General features: G+C 49.9%; 1 protein-coding gene across 1 annotated transcript; it reads right to left on the reverse strand.

The window, feature by feature from the left end:
- Positions 1-919: 919 nt before the first annotated feature.
- Positions 920-17,907, reverse strand: LOC103823384 (serine protease 55). The gene is made up of 4 exons (XM_050972509.1): positions 17,853-17,907; positions 16,734-16,923; positions 15,115-15,362; positions 920-1,198 (listed from the first exon to the last, which is right to left on the reverse strand). Exons 1-4 carry the CDS (start codon positions 17,905-17,907, stop codon positions 1,068-1,070), a joined length of 624 nt encoding a protein of 207 aa, XP_050828466.1. The 3' UTR covers positions 920-1,067.
- Positions 17,908-19,473: the final 1,566 nt, after the last annotated feature.

Here is a 19,473-nt window from a genome sequence, read left to right on the forward strand (position 1 = left end):
GGAATGCTGGAGATCAATAAAGGACCAAGTGTAGGATGGAAGGATGTGAAGGGTCAGCTCTGAGATGTGGAGCTGGGATGTGAAGTTCTCAGCAATCCAGGAAAAAAACACTTCTAATAGAGTGAGGGGAAAAAAATCTCTTTCCTTTTGCTTTGCCATTGATTTGCAAGGGATTAATTTTGATTATTTATAATTCTGAGGGTTTTTGTAGGCAGCATTTCCTGGATAGTCCCCAAACACCTCTCTCATCACAAACTCCTAAAATGGTTTGGGTTGGAATGAACCTTAAATCCCATCCCAACCCCCTGCCATGGGCAGGGACACCTTCCACTATCCCAGATTCCTCCAAGCCCCATCTGACCTGGCCTTGGACACTTCCAGGGATCCAGGAGCAGCCACAGCTTCTCTGGGAAACCCATACCAGGGCCTCAGTGGTTCTGTCCCAGAAGTTTGACAGCACCTGAGGAGGGGCTGAGCTCTCTGTGGGTGCTCTTAGTAAAAATGAAATTAGTTAAAATCAGACTAAAATAAATCAGTCCAGCTAATCTGTAAGATTCAAAAGCCCAGAGCTATCCTACAGCATCTCATGATAATGAGGGAGGGGATCTCCTCCTCTGGGTGTCAACTTCCCAAGGGGATCAGCACCTTCAGATGCCACATCTTCACTTGGCAAACAACTGAGTCCCATGTGACCCATCAGTGTGGAATATCTGTGTTTTCCAGAGGATTATGGCCCTTCTTGCCCAAATCCTGCCTCCTGCATTTCATTCCTACACCCTCTGCCTCCCTCCCTGTCTCATTGCGACATCTCCTGGTGGTCCCTGTGTCCATGTCAGTGACATTGAGCAGGTTGGCCTCAGAAAAAAAGAGTGAAGTGCCAGTTCTGACTTTTATTTTCAAAAACCTTCCCTCAGAGTAATTTAATTGCTATTAAAAAGATGAATAAAAGGAGACAACACCCCCGAAACACCACCTGTCTTCCAGCCCTGGAACGAGCAACCCTGAGATGTGTTCCACTGTCCACACCCTCAGTGAAGAAAGGTTTTCCCCTTATGGCTGTTTCCTTCTCAATCCAGTCCTGGTAGCTGCAAACAGGGGTTAAAATCCTGTGCTTTGGTTTTCCTCCACTGATGATGCCGACCTGGAACCACTTCATGGTGTCCCAGTAGCTGCAGACCAGAGGTCCCCCGCTGTCCACCTGTGGCAGAAGCAGGAATGTTACAGCTGGATCCAGCCTCAGGCCCCTCAGAGCAGCCTGAGTGGGAAAATCAATCTCTTTCTCAGGTTCCTGAGGATTTGGGGAGGGGAAAAAAGGGAATTTGGATTCGAAATTTCACAGCTCAGCCCCAAGATCCTGCAGAATAAACAGATACAGGAGGCAAGAGGAGGAGATCAGCCCCAAGCTCTGGCACAGTGCTCTGAGTCCCTGTCATTCCCAGCCTTTTCCACATGCTCCTGTGGCCCCAGGAGGACACCTGAGATCTGTCAGCAAGAGACACCATCCCAGAGGGAAAAGGAACATTTGCTGTGACTGCTCACTCGGTCCTTGTCTCCTCTGCAAAGCTGCTGCTGGAGGTGCTGGGTACCTGCCACTGTGAATTTTGGGGGCTGGCAGCCAGAAACTGGGCAGCAGATGAACAATAATCCTGACAATTCCTTCTTGAAGCCACAGTCACTTCCCTGAAAACTTTCCTGCTGCTGCAAGGACCATTCACCCAGTGTCTGCAAGGCTTCCAATGCAGGTTGCAGCCACCTCAAAAAGAGGAATGTTCTCCTGTTGGCTGCTGTAGCTGGAGCACCCAGAGCACATCCAGCTCCAGAATCTCTGGACACAAACCCAGGGAGAATAAAAATCCCCCAAGGCAGGTGCAACATTTTTTTGAGGAAAGGGTGGAGAGCTGGGGGTGCTCACCTGGAGAAGAGAAGGATCCAGGGAGAGCTCAGAGCCCCTTCCAGGGCCTAAAGGGGCTCCGGGAGAGCTGGAGAGGGACTGGGGACAAGGGATGGAGGGACAGGACACAGGGAATGGCTTCCCACTGCCACAGGGGAGGGCTGGGTGGGATGTTGGGAAGGAATTCCTGACTGTGAGGGTGTTGAGGCCCTGGCACAGGGTGCCCAGAGAAGCTGTGGCTGCCCCTGGATCCCTGGAAGTGCCCAGGGCCAGGCTGGACAGGGCTTGGAGCAACCTGGGATAGTGGAAGGTACTAAAGGATTTTTAATAACCTTCCAAGCCAAACCAGTCTGGGATTTCAGGACATCTTCAGTGCTGTGCAGTCCCTGCTATAAAGAAATTTCCCTCCACAATGGGTTAGAATCTTTTTTCCACCTTTTCTAACCAGCACTTGTGGTAAACAAATTCAGTACAAATCCATTTCCCAAGACAGCAAACTTTACTGGGAAATGTTGTCCTTCCCTGTTTGCACACTACTTTGGGAAACATCTTTGTCATTAATGGATGAAACCCCTTCTGCCAGCAGCTACCCTGAGCTAACATACATTAATTAACGAGCAAGGAAGGGGCTGAAGTTCCCTGTGCAGCTCATCAGCCCTCGCTGAAGTTTATGGCTGAATTCCCACTCCAGTAGCTGGAGGGCTCTGGTCATTAATATTCCTAGCTTTTTTTAAAATTTTTTTTTTCAGTTCAGTATTCATTCAGGAGTTAAAAATTAAGATAAATGCAGAGGAAATGTTTGTAGAGTCACAGAATATCCTGAGCTGGAAGGGACCAACAAAGACGAGAGATTTAGGCTGGAAAAGACTTTTCAGATTATTGAGTCCAAAAATAAAATCAACACTGTCAGTTGTTATTATAGCCACATCCTTGCATCTCAAGCAGTGCTGCCGGACCCTCTTCAGACTCAACATCTAAAAGAGGTTTCCCGAGCCCATTTCAGCCAAGAATTCCCGCGAAAACCACAGAGGTGACTTTGGAGCCGCGCCCTGCTGGCGTCCTTGGCGGTGGCATCCCTTTGGGATGAGTGAGCATCCACGCACGATTCTATTCCCGGGGATTTCACTGCGGATCCCCTCGGGGCAGGAATGGCCAAAGGCATTATTCTGGAGGCGAGGAAGGTGCTGGGAGCCTCCCACACCGGGATAACCAGCGGAGTCTGGAGAGCGGGAGCCCGGGATGCTCCGCTCCAGCTTTTCCCAGCAGCAAAAAAAAAAAAAAAAAAAAAAAAAAGAAAAGAGTTTTTCATCACCGGTCGAGCTCCTGCACAGCTCAGTTTCAGCTCCAATTTGGAGGCTGTTCACACTTGTAAAGGATCTTCCTTCCTGGAGCAGCAGTGAATTCCCGATGCCCTGTGACTGCCCCCGCGGGAATTGTCACATCGCGGTCAGCGCTGGGAAAGCCGCGGCAGAGCAGGGATGCGGACCGGCGGCAGAGCCAGAGATCCCCATTTAAACCCTGCTTCCCTCTCAAACCAGATCTGTCCTTCCCCTCTTTTCCTCTTTAACCACGTCCGCTCGGTTCCCTGCCCGGCTGGCGGGGAAATGGGGATGTTTGGGGGGTCGATGATTTAAAACTTGGACAGAGAAGGAGTTCAGGAGTGCTCTGAGCAGCCCAGGCAGCAGCTGCGAATCCATTTCCCTAATCCACAAGCCCTGGGACCCAAATCCCGATCTCTTTCCACACGGGCTGAGCTGCTCTGCTTCCTGGGCGCTACTTCTCACATGCCATTTCTTTTAACTTCAGCTATTTAACATGAGGATTTTATCACAAAATGGGCCAAAACATCCTCTCCGTGTGATAATCTCACATCATTACAGCAGCAGCCCGCATGAATCAGGAGCTTGGTTTTTATAGGACTAAAGATGGAGAAAATAAACTCAGTCCTCGGGCACTTCTGAATATCCCTGTATCCACCTTAAGCCTTCAGGAATGCCGGGCCAAGGTTTTCCATCCTCGTGTAGGAGAGGGTGTGGGAGGAGCCAGTTTTTGAGTGCTGGGACAATTATTTCAGCTCTGCGATGCTTCCAGTAACGCTAATTTAATGAACGCTCAGGTTAATGACTCTGAGGATCGAAGAATTATTAAAGGCTACTTTTTCAGGCTCCTGTATCCTGGTGCTGAAACAATCCTGGTCAGCAACACACACCAGATACCTGCTCCTGCTTTTCCCCCTAAGTGCCAAGTTTCTGGATGGGAAAAGCCAAACTAAAAATAGCAGCTTAGCTTCTGTTTCATGTTTCTTGTCATCTCGAAGATGAGTGAAAAGCAAAAGCAACAAATCAGATCTGGTGCTGAATTCCTGCCTTAAACATGTTAATCCTCCCATTAGGAGAGGTGAAAGCAATGATACATTCACTGATAAATAGCTGTGGGTTGTATAAAATCTGTCACTGCCTAACAAGGTGCTTTGTTCACTGAAGCTGACCAAAAATTTCATCTTTTTCACTGTGGTCAAAACCTTTTTTTTTTTTTTTGTGAGCATCAGGAGCCTTTCTGCTGCCTTTAGTGGGCTTTGGATCAAAAGTGTAATCTCTCTTTTACATTTGTATTCGTGTCTGCAGCACAGTCATTGATCAGAACAAACATGTTCAGCCACATAAATCTTCCGAGGTGGGAGAAGCTCTGGGGGTGGGAGAACAACTCATCTGATCCTCATTAGGTGGATGCACAATCCCTGCAAGTCATTGCTGGTCTCATTTTCATGTTGGTGAGCTCTGTGCAAATTGGAGACAATCAGCAAGGGAATAACAGCGCTGGGAATAACAGCAGTGCCCATCAGAGCTGCTCTGGCTGCTGGAGGCAGAATATCATTTAGCCAGCTGTTTCCAGCTGTCTCTAAAGTGGGAGGAAGGAGGTTGTGGCCACGTTAATGTGCAGGTATCAGAAAGGCACCAGGTAATACAGGGCAGCTGGACTCCTCTCACACAAACCCTTTGAGAACCTTCAGCTCCTCTGTCCCTCCATCCCCTGGCTGGAAAATGGGAGAAGATGACCCAAATTCACCCAGTGTGATGTCAGCAGGGCCATTAGTGACTGCAGTGGCACAGACAGAGCAGATGCCTCTGGCCAAAGCCCTGTGGCCCAGACTCCTGTCTCTGGCTGTCATCTGCAGCAAGTGCTCAGGGGAGGAGGAGGAGGAGGAGCAGGACAAGTATTTACAGAGTTGTATTTACATCCCAGTGGTTAATGGCCTCAGAGAGATCTTCATCCAGGAAATTGCCTAATTGCTTTTTGAATCCATTTATCCCTTAGGATAAATACCCACAACATCCTGGTCAGCGACTCCCATAGCTTAATTATCTGATGGAAGAAAAAACACTTCCTTCTCTTTGTTTTAGGTCTGCTGCCTGATTAGGCCATCTGACACCCCTCCTTCATGTGCTTGGGGCAGCAGTGACACCAGGACAGCTCTTGACCCCTCTCCATGCTGCCCATGAGGCTGGAAACGTGTCACATCCCCACCACACATCTCTCCTGCAAGCCTCAGAGTCTTGCTCTGCTGTTCCCTGTGCTGCCAGGAGCTCTTCCATGTCCCTGTTCATCCTTCCTGTTCCACTTCCCTCCTTTTCTGAAATTACCGCTCCTGTCTCAGATGGAATGGGCGGGAATCACACACAGGGAGGCTCCCAGGAGTAGTGCCCTGGCACAACACATTTGCTTTGCCACTTATTCCTGTCCTAATAATTCCTAATGCTCTCATTGCCCTTTTGACCTCCCCAGAGCCTCAAGCTGGTGTTTTTGAAGTACTAGCCATAGTTCTTCTGACATGGTAATAGCTAAATTAGAGCCTATTATGACCAGTGTGCAGCTGGAATTGCTTCTCCATGTATCCATTACTTTTTCTTTATCAATAATGAGCTGCAGCTGCTGTTTTAACCCCCAGTCATTCAGAATAATGGGACCTGCTGCACCTCTGCACAGCCACCTTTCACTTTGACCTCTTTGAACAGCACTGTGGCATTGGCCAACTTGGTCATCTTGGCATTTGCCCTCCTGGAACACCAAAATTCCTTGCATGGATGCCAACAAAACTATCCCTGTAAGTTCGTAGCCCAGTTTCTCCATGGTGAGGAATCTCCTTGCAAGAGTTTTGGGAATCTCAGAACGTGTTAGAGGGTGGAACCACTCTCTTCCACAGGGTTGGTAATTCCTTTAAAGAATTTGGATGTGCCTGTGAGTCACAGCTTCCCCTCAGAGCTGTCACTGAATGAGCAATGGCTCCTCTGAGTCATCACAGCCATTCCCCACTCCCAGGGCAAGCTGGGATTTTGTGTTCAGCTGGATCCAGAGGTGTTCTGCTCCCCACCAGGCACACAAAGCCAAGCTGGACTCCCAAACACCTTCAGTCTGAGGGAGTAAAATCAGTAAAAAACCAGAGGAAGAAAGCGGAAGAGACACCCAACATCATCCTCATCATCATCCCAGGGTCTTGCATTGGGAATTAATTTCTCACAGATTAAAGAACGAAGCCATCAGAGCCTGCATGTGCTCACTTGTCTGCCCACACCATAAAATGATGAAAAGCCCTAAAAACTCATGGAAAAGTGTTCTGATTCCTGTGAGCTGCACATCAAAGGACACTTCATAAGAAATTTGAAGGAGCTGCAAATGCAAAAACACCTCTCCACTGCTTTGTTCTGGGGCTTCCCAGGACACCTTCCTGCTTGAAGCAATCTGTCCCTCAGGGAAAAGAAACACCTCATGGTGGTAGCAATAGCTCAGTGATGGGAAATCCATGGCAAGGGGGGGAGTGGATCACTGTCTTTGATAGGAAACAACCTCAAATTGCACTAAAGGAGGATTACATTGAATATTAGAAAAAATTCCTTCAGTGAAAGGGTTGTCCAGCCCTGAAACACCTGCCCAGGGCTGTGGTGGAGTCACCAACCCTGGAAATGTTCAGAAAACAGGTGGGTGTGGCACCTGGGGACATGGTTTTGTGGTAGCCTTGGCGTGCTGGGGGAATAGTTGGACTCAATGATCTCAGAGGGCTTTTCCAACCTCAGTGACTCTGTGATTCTATTTTTAAGGTAAGATACCATAATAAAGTAATTTTGTGCAGTTTGTAATAACTTTGGACTGCAATGTGGATAGTTTTGACTCCTGGCCCCAGGGGACATTTGGCTGATGGCAGATGTTCCAGACTGCAAGGCGAGATGTATTCTATTACCACCTGCATGGCAGTTGTCTTTTGTCAAGTGGGCAGTTTTCCTTATCTCTCCCACAATCACTCCTCCCTCAGGAGGGGACATCTGCTGATAAGAGGCTATTGAGTGTCACTGCATGGCTGATAAGAACTACAGAGGGAGGAGCCAAGCATTCCTACCCGGGTATAATCTGGAGATTCTGGAACACCAACATGGCTTCTCCACTGGATTTCCCAGAGGAACAGCAGCTGCCTCTTCCCCTGGATCATCAGAGGAAGCCTCCACCCTTTTCTACAGGATCCCTGCTCCAGCAGAACCACCCCTGACACTGCAGGAGAGCTGCAGCCACAATTCCAATTGGATTGCTGCAAACACCCTGACCAACACGGTGTCAGGCTGTGTTCTGACTCTGGCAGTGTTGTTTTGGTTTACTGCATTGTTTATTTTATCTTTTTATTTTCTTCCCTATTAAAGAACTCTTATTTCCTGCTCCTGTATTTTTTGCCTGAGAGCCCCTTAATTTAAAATTTATAGCAATTTGGAGGGGTGGGGAGGGTTCACATTCTCCATTTCAGGGGAGGCTCCTGCCTTCCTTAGCAGACACCTGTCTTCCCAAACCAAGACAGCAGAAGGACCTCAGAGCTCCTGTGGATGCTCCCCCATCCCTACAGACTGCAGCCAGACCATAATTTAACCCTCTCTGTTCGGGTGTTTTGAGCAGCTTCACAGGGACTGACCACACTATCCAGGTTTGTGCTCTTCTCCTTGAATCCATGACAACTGCCTATAAAACACAGTTTCCATTTGCAGGATTCTTCAGAAAATTCTATTTCATGAGCCTTTCTTGGCAGTTTTGACCAGCAAAAGGAAGCAAGACCTTGTGAAAGGATGCCAGGGCTTTGCCAGTGCCAGTGTCAGGCTTCCAGGTGGGAGCAGTGGGATACCAGGGGATATCCTGGGTTATCTAATAGAGAATTAAATGCAAACAACTGTCCTGCCTTTGAACCAAGTGCCCCCCTGTGAGCTGAACCCCTTCAGCTGGATTTCAGTTCATAGGGAGCGATAAACACACACAAAGGACTTGGTGTCATTTTAACACAGAAGCTTAAATCAACCTCAGTGACTCCCATCACCAGGGCTTTTTTCTCCCTCTTGATGGAAAGATGGCTCTGTAGATGCTGATGGTTATAAAATAGACATTTGTGAAATGGCTGGAAAACCCCATCCAGGTTTGCACAAAAACTGTTGCTTTCGCTCCAGCTCTGTGGGGTGAGAGCCTTGAGCATCCTGGAGGCTGTAAAGGGCATTTTCAGACATGGACAAGGGGGAATGGCTTTAACCTGAAAGAAAGCAGGGTTAGATGGGGTATTGGGAAGGAATTGCTCCCTGGGAGGGTGGGGAGGCCCTGGCACAGGTTGCCCAGAGCAGCTGTGGCTGCCCCTGGACCCCTGGAAATATCCAAGGCCAGGCTGGACAGGGCCTGGAGCAACCTGGGCTGGTGGGAGGTTGGAACCAGATGATTTTTAAGGGCCCTTTAAGCCCCAACCACTGTGTAGTTGATGGCCAAAATCCCCCCTTGCTGCAGGCTGTAGGTGGGGGTGAATACCTGCAGCCCAGGACTCACCTGAGCTGGAACTACCCCACTGCTCCTGGGGGTCACACAGCAATTCCTTCCCCTGGAATCAGGACAGGGCCTGGCCCCCCCTTCACGTGCTGCTGAACTGTAGGTGACCTGTGACTCCAGCTGAACACACTTTGTCCTAATCACCACATCAGAGCTCCCCCCACAGCCCCTCTGAACCATAATTGGGCCATTTACTGAATTTTGCCTGGGCAGGGAAGGCACTGAAGGAGGCATTTGCTTTGTGAGCCCCTTATACTCTAATTATTGTTCAAGTTACCATTGCATCAGAGCCTAACAAAAGATGCTTAAGAAGGCAAGGAATGAGACATCAATTGTGGTTCATGGGGTCATGGAAGAAATGTAGCACACAGAAAAATAATACATAGGCCATCTCCAGTGTCTGTTCTTTAGCACTTGTACCCCCTGAACATCCATTAATGTTAATGTTTATGACTAAATAGAGCTATAAGTCAATTACAGCTCCTGGTAGTGTTAATTCCCAGCCAATCCATATATTTGTCTGCAGAACTGCCAGGGAATTGGGATAGAATAGATTTTTCTTTTTAAGGGAATGGATTATTTTTTTTTAGGTACAAATACTTGGGAGCTCTGCTATTCAATCTCCTTGAGTTATTAAAAGGAACATGGTCAGTTATCCACAAATTAGGCAGGTCTGGTATGAGGGCAGCTGGAGAACTGTCTGAGCCTTTTTATTCTTGGCTTTTCTATTCATGGGGTGGCCTCAAGCTGCACCAGGGGAGGTTCAGGTTGGACAACAGGAGGAATTTCTTCCACTATCCCAGGTTGCTTCCAAGCCCTTTCCAGCCTGACCTTGGACAATTGCAGGGATGGGGCAGCCACAGCTTCACCTGTGCCAGGGCCTCACCACCCTCACAGGGAAGAATTCCTTCCTAATATCCCATCTAAATATCTCTTCTTCTGGTTTAAAACCATTCTCTTTTGTCCCATCACTGTCTCCCCGTGTGAAAAGTTGTTCCCTCCATCACAGTTCACAGATTTGGATCATGATGTGGATCATGTGGACTTACAATCTCAAGTCCAGCAGCTCTCCTGCCTTAGCCTGGCTCTGGATGTGAAAGCATGAATCCTGATCCTCAGCAAATCCCAGGAAAGGTTAATATCAGGCTTTTATCTCCTCTGTGTCCAGACTTCCTTGGGCTGCAGCTACTCAGCATCTCCAGGGTTTGTTCCCTGACCGGGAATCTCTGCCTTGTCCGAGCTTCTAATCCTTCCTGGCCTCTCCCCAGGGACTCGTGGGTGGCTCCTGGAGCCTGGAAGTCCCCCAGGAGACAGCTGGATGGAACAGACCAATGCCATGCCCAGGACTGCTCTGCCTCCATGACAGAGATGATGACATGAAGGATTTGGGCATTTTGAAATCTGGCCTCACTTTCAAACCCTGCAATCCTTATAGGCAATCCTTACACTGTCCACAGTGCAGATTGATTGTCCAGTTCTGTCCCTCACTGCAAGAGGGACACTGAGGGGCTGGAGTGTGTCCAGGGAAGGGAACAGGGCTGGGGAAGGGGCTGGAGCACCAGGATGGGCTGAGGGAGCTGGGAAAGGGGCTCAGCCTGGAGAAAAGGAGGCTCAGGGGGGACCTTGTGGCTCTGCACAACTCCCTGACAGGAGGGGACAGCCAGGGGGTTCAGGCTCTGCTCCAAGACAACGTAAGCAAAACCAGCCTCAAGCTGTGCCAGGGGAGGCTTAGATTGGATATTGGAAAAAAATTCTTCCCTGCAAGGGTGGTCAGGCATTGGAGGGGCTGCCCAGGGAGGTTTGGAGTCCCCATCCCTGGAGGTGTCCAAGGAAGGTCTGGATGTGGCACTCAGTGCTCTGAGCTGGTCACAAGGTGGGGATCAGTCACAGGATGGACTCAGTAATCTTGGAGGGCTTTTCCAACCTAAATAATTCTGGGATTCTGCCCAGTGGTCCCTGCTGCAGAAGAAGCAGGGATTTAGCCCTGTCCTGTCCCAGGCCATGACCAGGACAAGCCACAAGGTTGCTGACCCAGCCTGGTGAGGTCAAAATGTGTCCCCCATGGCTTCAATCAGGACTTCTCAGAAATCCAGGAAAGCATCCAGCAGCAAAACACTTCCCCTCCAGCAAATCAGCAAAATCTGGTGGCAAGTCCTGTCATTGTTTCATCCCTGAAAAGCACAACTTCTATCCTCAGCTCTGGTTTTGTCCTGTTCCCTTTATTCCAGTTTACAAAGCATTCCTGCCTGGTCAAGATCCCACTAAAATCAGAGAGGTGCTGAATTCTGAGTTTTATCACCCATGCAAAGGACATGTGCTTCCACTGCTTGGAAATCTCACATCCCTACTTCATTCCTCAGACAACTCTGACATTATTGTGGATCTAAATAGCTGCTTCTTCAGCTTTCTGAGTCCAGGAGATCCATTTTGCTGGGAACAAGTGCTCCTGCTATTTCACCAGCATCATTCACCCACAGAACTTCAGGCTAGGCTGGGCTGGGCAGTGCATCCTTTAATCATGTTGATGTTATCCTGTGGCAGGTTTCTTTTTAAGATTTTTTTGGTTTAATTTAATGGAGGTGAAAGTCACTTCTTGGATGGTTTCAGAGGCAGATGCTCTCTGGGTAATCACAAAATCATTTTGCTAAACAAACTTTCCCTCAGAGTCCCGTGGTCCTGTGCCCCCTGCCTTTCCCTAGAGGTCAGAGGATCTCTCTCTCTGTCCTGGGTGCTGGTTTAGTTCCTCCCATCAGTCATTCCTCCAGGATGGAGCTGTCCATCCATGTGTCTCCTCATCCAGACCCCTCCACATCCACAGACATGTATAAAATACACCTGGATGGGGCTTGGAGCAACCTGGGATAGTGGAAGGTGTCCCTGCCCATGGCAGGGGGATGGAACTGGGTGAGATTTAAAGCCCTGTCCTACCCAAACCCCTCTGTGATTCCTAGAAAAACCATGTCCCAGTGGAGGAGGGAAATCTCAGTCTGGAACCAGAGGCTGCAGGAGAGCCCAGTCCTTGTCAGTCTCTCAGGAGAGGGGTTGGAATTTGGGTGCTATGAAGGACAAGGTGAATTTTTTGGCTTCCAGACTTCATTTGACACCAGGACAGGGATCCTGGGGGTGGAATGTGTTGTGAGGGCACAAGTTGTGAGTTTTGCCTTATTTGGGTGTTTGTGTCATCTCCCTGATATCAAATACTGCTCAGACTGTAATTTAGCTTGGAAGGTCCCTCATTCTCTGTCACCGAAATGCTGGCACAAGATGTGACTCATTCTGGCACCCACAGACCAACCAACATTTGGGTCAGAGCCAAGACCTCACCTGAGAAAGGTTTCTAATATCTAAATTAAACACCCCCAGATTAAACTTCCTCCCAATTCTTTTGCCTTGGAGCTCCTGGACAACCATTCCTGTCTCCTTTCAGGGTATAACCTGGCTGTGAAACAGACCAGGATGGTCCCTTTACCTGGCAGCCTCCTCCTGCTCCTCCTCCTCCTCCTCCTCCTCCTCCTCCTTCTCCTTGCTCTGTCTCAGCACACATCATGCCCCCCACAAGGTGTGGGACGTGCTTCAGGCATTTCTCCCTGCTGATCAGCTTCATCCTTGTTTTCTGCAGCACTGGGGATGCTGCAGCAAATGAAAAGAGAAGGATCAACAAAGCCACTGGAGATTTCCCTTGGGAAGAATCTCAGCTGGATTTCTGAAGCATCTCAGGGCAATGGGTGTCTCTGGGCAGAACTGTAGGGTTTTGGGGTCACAGGGGCATACAGGGGATCCCCAAGTGTTGGCAATGAGGAGTTTGTGCTCCTGAGTTTATCAAAGAATCCCAGAATGGTTTGGGAGGAAAGGACCTTAAAGATCATCCAGTGCCACCCCTGCCATGGGCAGGGACACCTTCCACTGCCCCAGGGTGCTCCAAGCCCTGTCCAGCCTGGCTTTGGACACTGTCAGGGATGTCAGACTAGTGGGAAGCCCCCAAAGGGATGGATTTTCCTGCTGGTGGTCTCAGTGGTCACCTGAGATGAGCTGCCCTGCACACCTGGGATTTCTCACTCATGGTTTTTTGGGAACTCAGTCTGAGGGGCTTTTCGTGGGATCCTGTGCAAGCTCCTGCAGATCAAAGTCCACCAAGCCTCCCCCAGAATTCTAATCCTAGAATTATAGAATCATGGAATAATTTACATTGGAAACAACCTTTGAGATTGTTCAGTCCAACCATTCCCCCAGCACAGCCAAGGCCACTTCTGACCCCTGTCCCCAGGTGCCACATCCACAGGGCTTTTATATTCCTCCAGGGGTGGGGGCTCCCCCTCTGCCCAGGACAGCTGTTCCAATGACCAACAACTCTTCCAGGGAAGAATTTTTTTCCTAATATCCAATCTAAACATTGCTCTCCCCAGGGAGGCCACGCCTCACCCAAGGGACCAGCTGTATCTTCACAAAGTGACATAAAGGGAATATCTGCCTTATTCTTCCCTTGGGTTGGGAATGCAGAAATCACTGCTGGCACCTGCAAGTGACAAAAAGGCTGAAAAATGTGCTGGGCCATTTGGAAACCCCAATTATTTCACCCACTTATCTCTCTAAAGGGAACCTGAGACTAAAGGATGAAACTCAGACCTTCAGATTGTTTGAAACTCACTCCTTGTTTCATATTTCACTGTGCTGAATCCTCCCAGAACCTTCAGGACTCAATGACAAGATCTAAAAGCCGGAAAGTTGTCACATCCCTTTTCCAGCTAAGATGGAAGTGCCCAAAGATGAAAATGCTTTGGTGAAGGAATCTCCCGGAAGGTGAAGCCCTCCTGTTATGGAGAGAAGCTTGGGGTGTTCACCTGGAGAAGAGAAAGCTCTGGGAAGACTTTAGAGCCCTTTCCAGAGCCTAAAGGGGCTCCAGGAGAGCTGGAAAAGGTTTTGGGACATGGGGTGGAGGGACAGGACACAGGGAATGTCTTCTCACTGCCAGAGAGCAGGGATGGATGGAAAATTGGGAAGGAATTCTTGGCTGTGAGGGTGGGGAGGCCCTGCCCAGAGAAGCTGTGGCTATCCCTGGATCCCTGGAAGTGTCCAAGGCCAGGTTGGACAGCGCTTGGAGCAGCCTGGGACAGTGGAAGGTGTCCCTGCCCATGGCAGGGGGTGGGATGGGATGAGCTTTAAGGTCCCTCCAACCCAAACCATTCCCTGATCCTGTTCCTTGTGGCTTTGCCCATATCACACCCTCACACCCCCACACCCAGCTGCTGCTGGATTCCTTTGAAGCCTCTACCAGACAGAGGGTGGGGGGTGCCAGGGATGAGCACACTGACACCAGTTTTTGGAAGTGCAATCCGTGTCAGCTGAGCCCGTACAGCAGCACAAGGGAGATCCCCAGAGCTGCTCCATGGATTTTGCAGAGGAGCTCCAAGGAAATCCTCCAGAGGGACTCTGCAGCAGCCCCTCTGTTCTAGGAATGTTACTTTGGTGAAGTGGGAGAGCTTCACAACTGTGAGAGTGCTGAGGGAGCAAAATGAAGTTTAAGAAGGCAAATGCAGAGTTTCATGGGGAAAAAAAAAAAAAAACAAACCCCAGCAACTGGAGCAGAATAGCAAGGATTCAATGGGATGTTCACTTAGTGCATCCTGGGAAGGACCACTCAAGCTCCAAGGCACCCCCTGCCCTCCCAGCCCTGATTAATTCTTTCCAATAATGAAACAGCCCATTGGCTAATTAGTGACATTTGTTCAGGACAGACATTTTGGGTCACAGTCAGTGCTGGAACTGCTTTCATCAGGGCTTAAATGAGATCAATTAGCAACAGCAATCTGCAGTTCTAAATGAGTAAAGGAAGGAGTGGCCAGAACCAATGAGTCAATCCAGCTCCTAGAGGCATGAAGCCAAAGACAGCCCCAGACCTTCATTTCCTTTAGTCCAGACCATTTAGACCCAGCCTAACTGGGTGATTCACAGACTATCCCAAGCTGAAATTACCCACAAGGATCCCACAAGGAGACAAGTGTTCAGGACGTGGCTGGATGGGGCTTGGAGCAACCTGGGATAGTGGAAGGGTCCCAGCTCCTGCCAGGGGATTGGAATAAAATGAGCTTTAAGTCCCTTCCAGCCCTAATAATTCCATGATTCTGTGCTAATTTATCTACCAGGGTGGAGCTTGTCTTAATCTGGCTGCCAAAATGAGGTCCAAAGTTTGGATGTGGTGCCAAAATAGGTCCCAAATTTTGCTCTGGGGGTCTGTTGGTGACTGGTTCTTGCCCTGAACAGGGAACTGGTGGATGTGGAGAGGCTGGGGAGTGTCTGGATGTATAAACCAGGAAGGTGGGGAGTGGAACTTTGTCTGGGAAACCCCTCATGGGAGAGGACCGCCACAAAACCCATCTTCCTCAGCACCTCACCTGCACTCGTGTTCTCCCAGCCAGCAGCCCAGCAGTGCTGCCACGTGTCCCTGTCACACACGAAGGGCAGGCAGACGGGAATCTTCTCTGTGCTGAACTCGATGGGAGTGCTGAGCAGGATCAGGGCAATGTCATTTTGCAGGCTGGTCCTGTTGAACTCCTCGTGCAGGATGAGGCTGTCTGGGTGGCACTCTTCCAGAGGGAGGCTGAGGTTAACTCCCCCCACCACCACCGTCAGATCTGGTGGCCTTAAAAACAGAACAGGGCATGGTGAACATGAAGGATTTGGGTTATGAAGGTTGGTGCCTCATCCCCAGAGCAGGGCATGATGGTGGCCTCGGCAGTTCAGCTGTAAATATCCAAGGAATTTGGCCCCAAAATATCCACCCTCACTCCTAGGAAAGGATGATTTCCAGGGCAGAGGTAGAACATGAACAAAGGTTATAAATAACCCAGTCTCTACCAAACAGATGGAATGTTCTGGATCTCATGGATCTCTGTGCCCTGGGCTGGCTGCTCAGCCCCTGCTGTCCCCAGCCAGCTGCTTCAGGCTGTGCTGCCACAGGCCTTTTGTCACTGAGCAGTCTTGGCTTTTGGACCCGCCACATGTTGGAGGGGACTCACAGAGGGCTGGACTCTGCCCCTGGACACTGCATGGAGTTGATTTATCCAGAACTTGGCATTTTAAATTGAGAGCCTCCATTGAGGTGAAGGCGTTTGCTGTGTGGAAGCAAAGGTAATTCGGGGGATACAATGGGCTGGAATGGAATACATCACCTTTGACAAGGTGCTGGAACAGGTGTGGATGCACAAGAAATGCTTGGGGCCATCAGAATAGCATCAGGGGCATTTATCCAAGGCTGCTCAGGCCATCCCACAAAGTACTGAGGGATGAAACCAACCACAACCCCCAAAGTATTCCCCTTCTGCTTGAACCCAACCACATCTCCAGGAGTCAAAGCTTGTGTAAGGCCACTGTGTGATGGTTGATCATGATGCATTGTAGAGTTTTGGAGCATTTGGCATGTACTTGGATGAACACCAGGAAATCATTGAACCCAAAAAGACCAAAGGCATTGGAAATGGTTAACAGATTTCTGTGTTCAAATACGGGCCTGTCTCTCCCAGAGGAGACAACCCCTGTTTTCAGGGCTCAGTCACAAAAATGTGGCTCAGGAGGAGATGCACATCCTACACCCACCAGGAGGAATGTCACCCACACAAATGGTGGCTCAGGAGGAGATGCACATCCTACACCCACCAGGAGGAATGTCATCCACACAAATGGTGGCTCAGGAGGAGATGCATTCCTGCACCCACCAGGAAGAATGTCATCCACACAAATGGTGGAACAGGAGGAGATGCATTCCTGCACCCACCAGGAGGAATGTCATCCACAAAAATGGTGGAACAGGAGGAGATGCATTCCTGCACCCACCAGGAGGAATGTCATCCACACAAATGGTGGCAGTGGAGGAGATGCATTCCTGCACCCACCAGGAAGAATGTCATCCACACAAATGGTGGAACAGGAGGAGATGCATTCCTGCCCCCACCAGGAAGAATTTCATCCCCCCCCCTCCATGCCTGGGCTGCCCTCCCACCCCTGGAGCACTCACAGCTCATCTGCAAAGCAGTGGGCTGCAGTTAAAATCCACAGTGCACTGATGATGGTGCCTCCACAGATGTGCTTCCCGTGGCTCTGGATGCTCACGTGCCACGGGAATTCCCCGGGTGTGACGTCTGTCCCTGTCCCAATCCTCTTGCCAGTGTTCTGGAAGGACTCGTAGGATGGTCGGAGGCCACAGCCTGGGTACAAAAAGGGACATTTTGGACACATTCAGCAGTGTCACAGCCTGTGCTGGACAGGGGCAGGACATCCCTGAGCACTGAAATAGAAATATCCATGGAATCAGAGAAACAGGGAAAAACAGAATGGTTGGGGTTGGAAGGGATTTAAAATAATTTTTCCAACTCCATTCCAACTTCAACTTCCACCAGACCAGGTTGCTCCAAGCCCCATTCAATCTGGCCTTGGACAAATGCAGGGATCCAGGGACAGCCACAGCTTCTCTGGGCACCCTGTGTCAGGGCCTCACCACCCTCACAGCCCAATATCCCACCCCAATATCCCATCCATCCCTGCCCTCTGGCAGTGGGAAGCCATTCCCTGTGTCCTGTCCCTCCATCCCTTGTCCCCAGTCCCTCTCCAGCTCTCTTGGAGCCCCTTTAGGCCCTGGAAGAGGCTCTGAGCTCTCCCTGGGTCCTTCTCCAGGTGAGCACCCCCAGCTCTCCCAGCCTGGCCCCAGAGCAGAGGGGCTCCAGCCCTTGGAGCATCTCTGTGGCCTCCTCTGGTCTCTCTCCAGCAGCTCCACGTCCTCCTGCTGTTGGTCCCAGGGCTGGATACAGCTCTGCAGGTGGGGTCTCAGCAGAGTAAAGGGTGAGAATGCCCTCTCTGGATCTGTTATTTGATCCCTCCCAAAGTGACATCCCTGTCACCTCCCCTAACATAAACTCTGCCAAGCACTGCCCAGGAATTTGGGGTGGGAGGGACCATTGACCATGTCCCGTAGGCAGATGGGATGAAATCCTTGTTTAGGGGGTGGAAGGTGCATCAGTCTGCAGCACAGGCCCCACCTTTGTTCCCTCAGCAGAAGGAATGAGCCCATTCCTGTTTCACTTACCCACATGTAAATATTCTGCAGCTCTTCTGTGCTCAGAATGCTGAGAAACAAAACCTGCCTGGACACCGCTGGTCAGGGAGGCTAAACAGGAGAGGGTGAGGAGCAGCATCTCAATCCAGCCTGGTCCAACACTCTCCCAGAGCTCTCAGAGCAGCGATGCCTCTGCAGGTGCCTCAGGACATGGCCCGCATTCCATGTCAACACAACCCAGGTGACATCACAGCACCCGCTCCTTCCTGTGGGCGCAGCACTTGGGTGCGCCTTCCCAAGGCAAAAGGGTCCCTGAGGGAAAGCTCAGGGATTTACAAAAGGTTTGTGGCTTCCCCTGGCTCTCACAGGGACAGGGCAAAGTGGAATTCCTGTCTGCATCCCGGGCTAACCTCACAGGATACGGCAATGGAGGATTTCATGAGCTGGGGGCTGGGGCCTTTGCTGGATCTTGAACCATCTTTGAAAGACCTCAGGAGCTGAATCAGCTTTCATCTCCCAAGCCTCCCACCACATTAATTTTCTCATTTCCTGGTAATTTTCTCTCCAGTTAGACCATGCCTGGGGTATTGACTTGAATGAACTTCTACAGGAGAGTTGCTCTATCCCTGGAAATGTTCCAGGCCAGGTTGGACAGGGCTTGGAGCAAACTGGGATAGTGGAAGGTGTCCCTGCCCGTGGCAGGAGGTGGGACTGGATGATCTTTAAGGTCCCTTCCCACCCAAACAATCCTGGGATTCTCTGTTTGTAGGAAAAAGTGGCAGCTCTGTCAAAGGACAATTTTCAAAGAGTGCCCAGTCAAAACTCTCAAATCAAAATCAAATCCAAGATGCCAGTAAATAATTCTGTGGTACCAAAATATTTTGGTGTGGGCCCATTTTAGTATCAATGGAGCCATTATGCTGATTTTTAGACCAAGACATCATTTCCATCAGGACAAGACTTTAAAAAATCCTCAGCCAGGCTCAGACTTGAGGATTTATTATTTATAATAAGAGTTTTTCCCAAAGACTTTCCAGCTTGTTTCAAAACAATAACTGCAGCACAGAGTGGGAGGGAGGGAGGGAGGGAGAGGAAAGGAAGGGAACCAGGAGACATTACCAGGAGACATTTTATGAGCCCCCAGATGATTCAGCACCTGAAATGCTTTGCCTTGGAGCACATCAGGAATTATCCCACTGGAGTCTGGATTTCACAGAGGCTGACAAGGCATATAGGATGAGGGTAAGACTTTATTTCACTCTCTTCTTCGCTTCTCTGTCACTTCATGACAAGGAAACAAGACACAAGTGCTGGTTTACTTGTCTGGGAGCACTGAAAAAACTCCATGGCAGCAGTTAGGGACAGCATCAGTCACCACAGAAACCAAAATTCTGAGTGTGCTGCGGGCACATTTTGGGGCATCTCCAGGAAGAGCCTAATGGGGCAATCCTGCCTGACCCAGGTGCAATCTGCCAGGAGGACAGATTTCCTCTGGGTTTGGAGACTGGGATGAGCTCAGCACCAGCTGAGGAGCACCAGGGAAGACGGGGAGCTGTTTTTTCTGGCACGGACTTACTGCCCATGTTTGGAAACAGCAGTGGGATTTACAACCCCAAACACCGACTTTGTGGGGAACATTGCCAGTCTCTCCAAGCTTGGAGCACCACCTGCTCTGCTGTGTAGTACAGGAGATGTTCAGGGAGCT

Source organism: Serinus canaria, chromosome 3 (assembly GCF_022539315.1).
Source record: "Serinus canaria isolate serCan28SL12 chromosome 3, serCan2020, whole genome shotgun sequence".
Taxonomy (NCBI): Eukaryota; Metazoa; Chordata; class Aves; order Passeriformes; family Fringillidae; genus Serinus; species Serinus canaria.

Excerpts from the sequence above, each read along its gene's own strand:
- LOC103823384 (XM_050972509.1), bottom strand. The coding sequence starts at position 17,907 with ATGCTGCTCCTCACCCTCTCCTGTTTAGCCTCCCTGACCAGCGGTGTC. Across the intron at positions 16,924-17,852 it reads GACCAGCGGTGTCCAGGCAG|GCTGTGGCCTCCGACCATCC; the intron begins GTTTTGTTTCTC and ends TTTTGTACCCAG. Across the intron at positions 1,199-15,114 it reads CTGGGAGAACACGAGTGCAG|GTGGACAGCGGGGGACCTCT; the intron begins GTGAGGTGCTGA and ends CTTCTGCCACAG.